Source organism: Sardina pilchardus, chromosome 2 (assembly GCF_963854185.1).
Source record: "Sardina pilchardus chromosome 2, fSarPil1.1, whole genome shotgun sequence".
NCBI classification, from domain to species: domain Eukaryota; kingdom Metazoa; phylum Chordata; class Actinopteri; order Clupeiformes; family Clupeidae; genus Sardina; species Sardina pilchardus.
This window is the reverse complement of record NC_084995.1, coordinates 11,200,390-11,211,760: the sequence shown is the minus strand read 5'-3', so window position 1 is coordinate 11,211,760 and position 11,371 is coordinate 11,200,390. Positions and strand designations below refer to the sequence as shown.

At 42.8% G+C, this 11,371-nt stretch overlaps 1 protein-coding gene and 1 non-coding gene across 2 annotated transcripts; one reads left to right on the top strand and one right to left on the bottom strand.

Annotated features, from left to right (window-relative positions):
* Positions 1 to 8,161: 8,161 nt before the first annotated feature.
* On the top strand, positions 8,162 to 8,899 carry LOC134075276 (gastrula zinc finger protein XlCGF17.1-like). Its single transcript, XM_062530846.1, has one exon. The coding sequence runs from the start codon at positions 8,162 to 8,164 to the stop codon at positions 8,897 to 8,899; it is 738 nt and encodes a 245-aa protein (XP_062386830.1).
* A 2,167-nt stretch (positions 8,900 to 11,066) lies between these two features.
* On the bottom strand, positions 11,067 to 11,137 carry trnag-ccc (transfer RNA glycine (anticodon CCC)). The gene has a single exon. It is a non-coding gene; the product is annotated as a tRNA-Gly (tRNA).
* Positions 11,138 to 11,371: the final 234 nt, after the last annotated feature.

Sequence of the window (11,371 nt, the reverse complement as noted above, 5' to 3'; positions counted from 1 at the left end):
ATACCCTTTTGAAATAGTTACTTTTTTTGTCTTACAGCCTGAAATCAAATTCCATTTAAAAAAAAATCTTTTCCAGTTTTATTTACAAATTTCGCTGTACAACATCAAAATAATGAAAAAAAAGTCAACAGTTCTGAAAATTAATAAAAAAATAAAAACTAGAATAACAGGTTTGGAAAAGTCATCATACCCCTGACTGAATACTTTGTAAAGCTTCCTTTTGCTTTCATTACAGCCATCAATCTGTTTGGATATGTCTCTATTATAGCTTTGTTCACCTAGATAGAGGAATATTTGCGTGCAGAAATGTTAAAATTTAGTCAAATTCTGTAGGGATTGGCGATGGACTGCTCTCTTCAAGTCAATCCACAGATTTTCTATAGGATTTAAGTCAGAGCTCTGACTTTGCCACTCAAGGATATTCACCATCCTATCCTTAAGCCACTGCTTTTTTCTTTTGGCAGTATGTTTAGGATCATTGTCGTGTTGGAAGGCGAATGACCTGCCCATCTTCAGCTGTCTAGGAGAGGGACGCAGGTTTTCCTTAAGAATGTGGATGTACTTGGCAGCATCCATTTTCCCTTCTATCCTGACCAATTGCCCAGTCCCCACTGAAGAGAAACATCCCCACAACATAATGTTGCCCCCACCATGCTTCACACTAGGTATGGTGTGTTTTGGGTGGTGTACTGTGTTGGTTTTCGCCAAACATTGCGCTTGGAGTTCAGTGCAAAAACACATCTGGAATATTCTGCTACCATGTGGAAAAAGCTTTTATGGTCAGATGAGACTAAGATCGAACTTTTTGGAGACTAAGATTGAAGTTTTTGGACTGAGCTCCAGGCGCTAACCAAACACAGTATACACACCCAAACACACCCAAAACACACCATACCTACTGTGAAGCATGGCGGGGGCAACATTATGTTTTGGGGATTTTTCTCTTCAGCGGGGACTGGGCAATTGGTCAGGATAGAAGGGAAAATGGATGCTGCCAAGTACACCCAAATTCTTGAGGAAAACCTGCGTCCCTCTCCTAGACAGCTGAGGATGGGGAGGTCATTCACCTTCCAACACGACAATAATCCTAAACATACTGCCAAAAGAACAAAGCAGTGGCTTCAGGATAGGATGGTGACTAGCCTTGAGTGGCAAAGTCAGAGCCCTGACTTAAATCCTATAGAAAATCTGTGGATTGACTTGAAGAGAGCAGTCCATCGCCATTCCCTACAGAATTTGACTAAATTTTAACATTTCTGCACGGAAAATTGGGCAAATATTCCCCTATCTAGGTGTGCAAATCTATAATAGAGACATATCCAAACAGATTGATGGCTGTAATGAAAGCAAAAGGAAGCTTTACAAAGTATTAAGTCAGGGGTATGATGACTTTTCCAACCCTGTTATTCTAGTTTTTAATTTTTTATTAATTTTCAGAACTGTTGACTTTTTTTTCATTATTTTGATGTTGTACAGCTAAATTTGTAAACAAAACTGGAAAAGATTTTTTTTTTTAAATGGGTTTTGATTTCAGGCTGTAAGACAAAAAAAGTAACTATTTCAAAAGGGTATGATGACTTTCTATAGGCACTGTACATAAAGACAGCAACCTCTCGTATAGGCCTACAGTACACCCACAGTGAAGAATACAGATATCACCGATGGCCGCCCATATACACACTGTTACTGATAATGTTGACCCTTTGCACTGTCCCATATGGCTAACATAAACATTACTACTGTTTAAAACGTAATGCCCTCATATGCAGAAATCATTAAAAAAGGGGGGGTTTTGGTAATAGCCTACCAGGTGTATCCATATTGTGCTATTGTGTCATCTTTATTGAAAGTGGGTCATATTTGTATTAATGTATTTATCTTAATAATACTGGTTTAATGAAAAGAGTATCATTTATTTTTTGTTTGTTTTGTTTTTAATTTAATCCATGATGTTCATCCTCGGTAGTCACACTCCTGTACAGTTGGTGGCGGTATACTACAAAAAGTCATGTGCCACGAAATAGAAGAACATTCCACACAACATTTCTAGTGAAGCGTTGAATGGTGTATCACTCATGTCAGTATTTCCAGAGAATGTCCGTTAACGGGCTCTTGTATTTCTTTCGAAATGGTGAACTACTGCATGGTTCCAGGATGTTCAGCCAAGACAAGGAAAGGGCGCCAAGTAAGTTTTCATGGTCTACCCAAAGATATAGAGCGACGTAAACATTGGCTAGGGGTGATAAATCACCCGAAGCATTCAGAGACATCCATGGAATACCCCAAACAACTGAAGGTTTGCGGTATGCATTTCAAAAAGGAAGACTATGAGCTCAATGTTTTGGGCATGAAGAGAGTCGCTCTTTTGAATACCGCAGTTCCGTCGGTGTTCACCTTTTCAGATGAGGATGAACAGCCTGGACTGTCTGGCTTGGAGGTAAGTCTTTGCTCGACTCTATTTCTGAACACAAGTCTTCTGCAGTAAAGCAGGACATACAAAGTAAATATGCCGTCTTGATCTTCGGCATGTTTTTCCTCGCTTGTGGTTGTGAATGTGGATGTTGCGTGAGTGCTGAGCGGCATTCACATATCGCCCGCGTTGCTGGTAGTGAGCACATGAATGGAATCTTTTGTTGCCGGATGTCATGTCATCAGTAAGTCAGCGAAAACAACTTCCGTCAACAAACCAGCGTGACTTTAGTATCTTGGCTTTTGGATTGTGTTTAGTTTGAGAAGTGACCACTACAGTTGCAGCAAAAGGTTGTGAGACAAGCAAAGGACATACACGAATGTCATGTTTCACAGAATTCCATCGAATATGGAAGAAATCAATTGCTCTGGATATGTACTACACCTCTATACAAAATTAACCAGTATCGTGATTGCGAGAGCATTTTGCATCGGAGGACTTGAAAAAATGCAATACCGAGTGCACCCAGAAAGACGGTAGGCCTACTACGTCTGAATGATAACGCCGCCCCAACCATTTTCAGAGCACAGGCTGAACAAATGGACCACCGGTTGTTAGCGTAGTCGTAGGCTATTCTAGCGTGTCGTTGCAAACGTGCATCAAATAACTCAAGATCTGTAATGATTATTTCTCGTAACCTGCACATTCACATTGATTATAAATATCAGTGCATATTAACACGAAGGGATTTACTAGACCAGTTTAGATGTGGGACTATTTTCGGACATAGCACCGGCAAAGCATCGCTGCCAGGCTCAAAGACACCACGCAGCACCTGAAAACCCTCAACTTCCGTCACCACCAGCGTGACAACAAAGTTTCAGCTACTAGGGTGACAGATAAGAAACGGTTTACGTCTATGCACGCAGCACCACAACCGTTACCTGCAGTTGCGATACGAGAAGTTGCTGCTGTAGCCTAGGTTGTTACGTTAGTAGTTTGAAGTTAGTTTCACATATACTGAGGGAAAATGGTCATTACTTGCTGTGTGAAGGGCTGCGAAAACAAGCAGAGGACATACACGAACACAATGTTTCACAGAATTCCAAAACCAGTGGAACGAAGAAATCTTTGGCTTTCTGCCCTCGGCATTCCTGCAACAGCACCAGTGGATAAAATAAATCAATATCGTGTTTGTGAAGAGCATTTCAAACCGGAGGAGTACGAGGAGAAATGGCAGTATGCTACAAGAAAGATGCTGTTACATCTGAAGGATACGGCCTTCCCATCCATTTTCAGTACAGAGGCAGAACAGTGTTCATCATCCATGCCTGTAAGTAATTTGAAATAGTTCCAAATCTAAATTGGTCTAGTAAATCCCTTCGTGTTAATTTGCATATTTGTACTCGATGTGAATGTACAGGTTACGAGAAATAATTATTTAAACAATCTTGAGTTATTTGATTCACTTTTGCAACGACATGCTAGCTGGACACGCCGGAATACAGCGACTACGCTAAGATAAAGCTAACAGGGCCGTTTCTAGATTTGGGTCGGCTACAAAACGCTTTGGCTCACTCATCCAACTCTAGGGACTGCGGGGAGTGAGTCGAGTGACCCAATTTCACCTGGGGGTGGCGTACTCCTTTAAAGGTGCATATTTCAACAATCGCGAGAAAAAAAAATCACAACTAAGCTAGCAGCTAACTGGTGTAAATCTAGGCAGAGCCCGACATTCTCTGATCTAGGTGAGAATCCACTCGGAACTGATCCTCGACGAAACGCCGTTTCCTGTACGCAGCAGTTTCGGCGAGCACAAAGATTGAGGCCCGCCGTAGGCAACAAGTTTGAGCTGCAGTGCTGCAGTTAGTTACCTGTGTATGATTAGCCATGGTTATGTGCGTTGTAAAGGGCTGTGATAGTAAGTCGAAGGTGTACCTTGCTATCATGTTTCATAGAATTCCAACCAAAGACAACGACCGAAAAAATCAGTGGCTGGCTGCTCTGAACATAGATCGCACAACACCAGTAGAGTCAATAAAGAAATGGCGTGTTTGCTCAGAGCATTTTGCACCAGAAGACTATTTGGAAAACATGGACAGAGTTACCCATACCACCGTACGCCGTTTAAAGGATACGGCCATCCCAACAATATTCAGAGCACAGACAGGACGTAGTGGATCATCACCCATGACCGTAAGTGGTTCACTTATATATTGCGTTAGCTTGAACGACCACCAGGTTCAAATAGCACTGCCAGAGACGGTTTATGAAGCAACTATACGATCTTTGGCACTGCTGTTTGCTAACGGTACCTGAGGATCCATCTTGGCTTGACTTTACCAAACGGAATTGGCAAATAGTGACATTTACCGCAGACCGGGAACCCGGAAATTACAAGTAAACAACAGCGCGACACGTGGTGCAAGTGTCAGCATATGTCTTATACATAGCCAAGAGCCAAGACATATGTGATCTCGTGAAGTTCTTCCCAATCCCATACTTATCTTCGCCCAGTGGTTCTCAAACAGTGGTACGGGTAAATTTAAACTAGTCTGTATCTTTCTTGAAAAAACAAAACAATGCAAAACAGTAGGCCTACATGTACAATATGTATATGTAAATACATTTAAATTGGCCTACGCTACTGTATTTTAATGCTGGTCATAACGGTGGTACTTGGAGAGCCATTAAGGTGGTACTCATTGTGAAAAGTTTGACAACCACTGTCTTGGCCCATGTGGCCTTACACACACACACGTAGCACCTGAGATCAAGTCTGTGAGTCTTTAGTCCTTAGTTCTTGGTTCTCAGGGCTTACTTTGGGATTCAGCCCATGTGCTTTTCAACCCGTCAAACCTTTATTTGAACTGTTGCATTGAAAGATCATGAATTGCATCCACACAAATCAGTAGCCTTTTAACGGTGTTAAAATGGCAAGGGCTCCTCCTTCTCAAACTTATTAAAGTGACAGGCACTCAAAGAGACCTACACACCACCAAGACAATCTTGGTAGTTTGTGTCGTTGCCCAAGTTAGCTACCACCACAAGTTGAATCCGGTTCTGTGGGAAACAATGGTATGCATACATAAATACATCATTTTTGTTTATTCCTGTTGTGTCATTTATCAAATAGGGTGAGTTGAGTGATTTCCGACAGAACCTACCAGAAGTGCAGAATGCTTCCCCTCAGGAGACCTCTACTGCTGAAGATCCTACTGCTGAAGAGCCTATGACAGATGTCAGACTCCCACTCCAACAATGTGGTAAGACACCAACTTGTATTGACTTAGCAATGTGTTACTGCTGAAACCACTTCCTTTGTTATGACACCCAGTTTGGCCTCTGTCTTCTCAGAGGACTTCCTTGTGGATGGTATGGACTTACTTTCACCCCCTGTGAAAAACGGCGGAAAACCCAGGCAGAATTCAAAAGGTGAAGTATAGACATGTTCCCTAATATGTGCCTCCCAACATAGATAAGCCATAGCCTACCTCACCACACAGCTTTATGAGAGAGCAAAAGGTAGCTGATAAAACCTGTACAGATTGATGAAAGTGAGGTGATACGGGAGGAGTTGAGAAATTACGTGGATATAAAATCCTACTATTGAATAAAGAATTAAAGATCAGACATGCATATATAGATGATCCAGTTGACATTTGTACTAAAGTTAGATTATTATATCTTTACAGATACCCAGAGCAACTCCTCCGCTGTGATAAACAGGTAAATGCATTTCTTATTATAAGTTTTACATGCATTGACATAGTGCTGCATTAAAATGAATTATTGAATTTAATTTCATAAAAATCACAGACCACCATGGTTCTGTAGATATAAATGGTCATTCTAATATATATACATTATTGTGATTGTAAAATATATCATTCTGCTGCACTTTTACTATGTTATGTGTAGGATTCAAGTTGTCTCGGGTTGTCTTGAATGCAATATTACGTCTGTGACGTGCATGTATTTGAAACGGAAAATAGTTGATGTGCAGGACCAAGACTTTGTGGAACTTTTCTTTGCCTACTCACTGCTTCACTTGTTCTTGCTGTGTTGTTGAAGGTGCAGCCTAATGGCGGATGTCGTTGTGAAGGTTGCTTGCCTACTAGAGCTGTTCCAGAATTGCTTTGGGTGCTACAGTGATGCCTGCAGTATCACTACGGAAACCAAGGGACTTCTCTTCTACGTAGTGCAACAGTGCTGGAGCTGTGGCAAAACCAAGAACTGGGCGAGTTATCCTCCAGACCTCCAGCCCCCTGACCCAACAGCCTCTCAAGAGGTAAGGGCCTGGCTAGCGTTCATTTCGTTAGACGAGATGAGATGAAATATGTTTTGTTAGAGACCTTTTTTCCCGCCAAGATTAAGACGAGACATTGCCAAAGAGATCTTTGATAACCTAACTGTGACAAAATATACATTTGTTTTCGTTGATGAGACTGGACTGAAATGTTACCTTGGGGACCGTGGACCCTGAAAATGTATCTAGTTTGTCATACAGGACTTGCAGTGCACTGTCCAGTGCATTTCCCACCCTGAACATGGGCAAAATGCACCATTGAGATCTATTGAGAAATATGTTTTGTATAGAGTAACCACAGCTGGCACTAAAATCTCTGAATCACTGAAATTGCAGGCGTGGGGACAAAACATATTGATCTCAATGGTGCAGTCTAACCAAAATCTCCAATACAATTTTGATCAACTGTGAGGGACAGCTATGATGACCATGCAGGATCATTCAGGCCAAACATGACTCTTTTTGCTACATACTATTCCTATTTTATTGTACCAGCATGTAAAATTTGAGCCTCATACATGGTTTACTTCTTGTGCTGTGGGCCGAACAAAAGAAACAAAAAAGGAACAACTTTTTTTTCAGAATGTTTTGAGACCTAATTGTGTGAGTCCTGGTTGAATTGACGTGGAATGACCCATTTTATGCTGAATCATCCTATACAAGGCAATACTTTAATTAAAATGAACTTAAATTACTGTTTCATACAGACACCTCAAGAGTCAGAGCCCATATCTGAAAACATGGAGAAGGAGGATGAGGAAGAAGAAGAAGAGGAGGAGAAGGAGGATGAGGAAGAGGAGGAGGAGGAGGAGGAGGAGGAGGAGGCAGCGGATAAAGATGAGGAGGAGGAGGAGGCGGCGGATAAAGATGAGGAGGAGGAGGAGGAGGCGGATAAAGATGAGGAGGAGGAGGAGGAGGAGAAACAGAGGAAGAGGAAATGGAAGGACAGTGATGAAGAGTGGGGTCCAAGTTCTGAAGAGTTCGCTGAGACGAGCAGCGAGGAGTCTGAAGGCGTTGATGAAGGGGAGGAGCACATTCTCCAGGTTGTTTGGTGCTCTGACTGTGGGGAAGAGGCCAGTGCCCGCTGCTACAAGCAGAAACACCTACAGCTCTACTGCTGTAATAAGTGCGGCTACAGGGACGGTTACCAGGAGCTGGTCAGCACAGACGGCCAACAAACCCAACAAACTGCTTCCAGTGATCCTCTTGAAGATTCAAATAGCATTAGCAACCAAGGGGTCATAGACTGTGATAAACTGCATGAAGGCAGAAATGGCAACCAAGGGTCAATCAGCAAAGATGGTGCCGAGTTAAGCAACAGCAACAACAGCCACAGAGTCTGTAGCAATCCAAAACAGGGTTCTATGAGCAGCACTGAGCAAAGCGGCAGCAGAAATGAAAGCCTGGAAGACACCGGCAGTAAACATCAGGGCAGTAACACTATGTCACGAGTCGAATCCTCTAACAGCGGCCACCACAGGACTAGTGCAGGAGATCAGGAGACACGGCACCCTCCAAAATACGCCGTCTACTTTAGTGATCTGTACAGCCTGCAGTGCCATGTTGAACACTCCCATGGTCATAAACGTGAGCTTTGTCCAGACTGTGGAAAGTTCATCAACGGCCAGACTTCGCATGTCTGTGATCACAAAGCCAAGCTGTTCTTGTGTCTGACTTGTGGGAAACGCTGCGTCAATGAGGTAGGTCTCCGTATACACAGTCATGTGCACACTGAAGAGTATGTGCTTTCCTGCCAGTACTGCTACAAGAAGTTCAGGTGCCGGAAAGACAAGCGGGTGCACGAGGAGACCCACAAGGGGGAGAGCCTGAAGTACTGCTGCTCAGAGTGCCCTCAACGGTTTGCGGATGGCTCCAGGCGAAACGCTCATCGGAAGACTCACTGGGAACGTGGCCGGTTTTTCTGCAAAGTTTGTGACAAAGGCTTCCCCAAGGCCCATCACCTCAAGAGACATGAGGTGATCCATACAGGACTGAAGCCTTTCAAGTGTAAGATGTGCAACTGCTCCTTTAACCAGTCAGGACATCTCAAGTCCCACATGCGCCTCCACACAGGGGAGAGACCCTTCAAGTGTCAGGACTGTGGGCAGTGCTTCAACCACAACGTCAGCCTGAAGAACCACGTCCAGCACCACCACACACCAGGACCTGAGGGGCATTAGGGGAGAGGGAGGACATTGTTGATGACCGGACCACCGGAACTGGGTCTGATGATCAAAAAGAATAGGTGCTATAGGATTCAACAGGAAAAAGCAAATGGTCAGAATTCAGTCATTATGATGTCTTAATGATTGTGCTATGTGTTCTCCTTTCTGTAAAGTTGTAATAAGTGTAATAAGCCCCCCCCCCCCTCCCATCTTGGTTGAGTTTGTCATTAACTATGTGAGAAATAGAGCATTTGAGTTCTAGAACATCACTTTTTCATCACTATTTGATAGGGCTTTTGATTGTATGTATTCATTGTTCTCGTTGGGAAACTACTGCTGAGCTCCTCCCTGCAGCCCTACAAAACATACATAAAGACAGCAACATCTCACGAATATCTGCATTGTGTGTGTGTGTGTGTGTGTCTGTGTGTGTCTATGTGTCTGTGTGTGTCTGTCTGTGTGTGATGTAATTTTCAATGAGTTTTCCTTTTTACCAAATGCAATCACTTATTATTTCCTTCTGAGCTATCCAGTTGTTGGTCTGATCAGTGTGTTGAAGAGGACTTCTTCTTACCCAACTCTGCGGTCATTGTAGAATAGGGCTATCATCAACAACTATGATGGGAGATCTGATTTTTCTTCATGATTTGACCAAGTGGGAGCATAGAGGATAAAAAACAGAGGACCTGGGCTTGATGATTAGGGACACCACAGATTATTAGTATGGGTTGAGAGGTGCAGATATCTGGAATATCTTCCAGATTTAAGTTAGTCTAATTAAGTCTAGAATAGGCTTAAATATCTTGCATTATGGTGGAAGCCGGGTATTGACACACCCACACATTTTCTGGCTGCTGTATGCTAGGCCAGCTCCTTAACCGCTACGCTGCCGCTGCCACTGCCCCTGAAGAAAGTGATCACGTCATACCATAGAGCAGGGCTTTTTATACCAGTGCCACGGCTCAGAGGCATTCTTTGTGGTTACTAGTTATTGGTCAATGTTGCAGTCTCTATTTTATTCAGCATTGGTCCTCAGTTCCTTGACCAAAATGGTGGTTCTTGGGTCACAGTCAGTAGAAAATCCCTGCCTTGGATGTATTGGTACTAGAGTATGGCAATAACATTGCCACTGAATCTGGTAATTATAGATCGTTTTAAACTTTATCAATGGAATTACTGATAAGCCTAATACATTGAATAGAGGTTTACAGTGAAAGAGAATGACAAGTGGATATTCTGGCAAAGCATAGGCTACATTTCAAATTAAGAGAGTAGGCTGGCAGGGTAGCATAGGACACACCTACTGTATATGCACAGTCATTAGATTTAGAAATGTGGTTTTATTAGCCTAGGCTACACTTGCCACACCTGGGGCTCTTCTCAACCCTCGGGCCCACTTATCTATAAAGAACCCTGGATAGACTATCCCATTGTTGCCGCCCCATCATTCTGGCCAATCAAAATTCAAAACCCAAAAATTGACATGCTGCATACCACATTCTTCAGATAATGGCTAATTTCATTAAAAGTCCATCCACAAGGGGCACTGTGTCATTTTTCACTATTTCATGTACTAAGTAACGTAAAGGTTCAATGTTTACCAAATGCACAGTCTTTGCAATTACACCAAATTTCATGCAATTCTGTCCATAGGGGATGTTGCAAATATATGTGTGATGCACACAGGCAAAGACACACACACACACACACACACACACACACAGAGTTTCTATGTGCAGACACATACAGAAAGCATACATGCAGGTATAGAATGCCTTTCATCTGTCCTTTGGTTTGAGGGCAAGCATCGAGGCAATACCAGAAGGGAGGTTTACCTAAAATACTGTGCAGCTATTGTACCAGCTGGCTAGGCTTAGGCTTGAAAGAGCAAAGTGAAGAAGGAAATGGAGAGAACTTGGGAAGCATGACTTGCAGATTGCAAGAAGTTTCAGGTGTAGGTCTGAATGGAGATGCATGCTGTGCTTTTAATTTCTTCGTAGCAGGTGGTAACCTGGTACAATGCAGTTTTTCCTTCAAAACCATAATGCACATTATAGAACATGGAAGTGTGTTGTGATTTTGGTGCAATGTGTGCATAAGTCCTACAGTTCTGATATTAGTCCTGAAATACTACAGTTCTGATATTAGTCCTAAAATACTAGTAAGCCTTCTAAAAATATCGTGCGCCGCCCGGGAATCGAACCCGGGTCGCAAGAATGGGAATCTTGCATGATACCACTACACCAGCGGCGCGTCGGTATTGTACATAGAAAGATTTATTATTGAATAAAATAGTAAACGTTCAATGTTGATATATATCACAAATCGAGATGACAAATTGTACGTGTATTAAATGAGAGCACGAATTGCATTTTGGAATATTGCAGGGATTTCTTGAAATTGTATAAATGCAACAACACAACACAAACCCAGTCTGACCGTGGGTAACCCCATCCACGTCATGGCAGCCCCAAGCACGCGCCACCC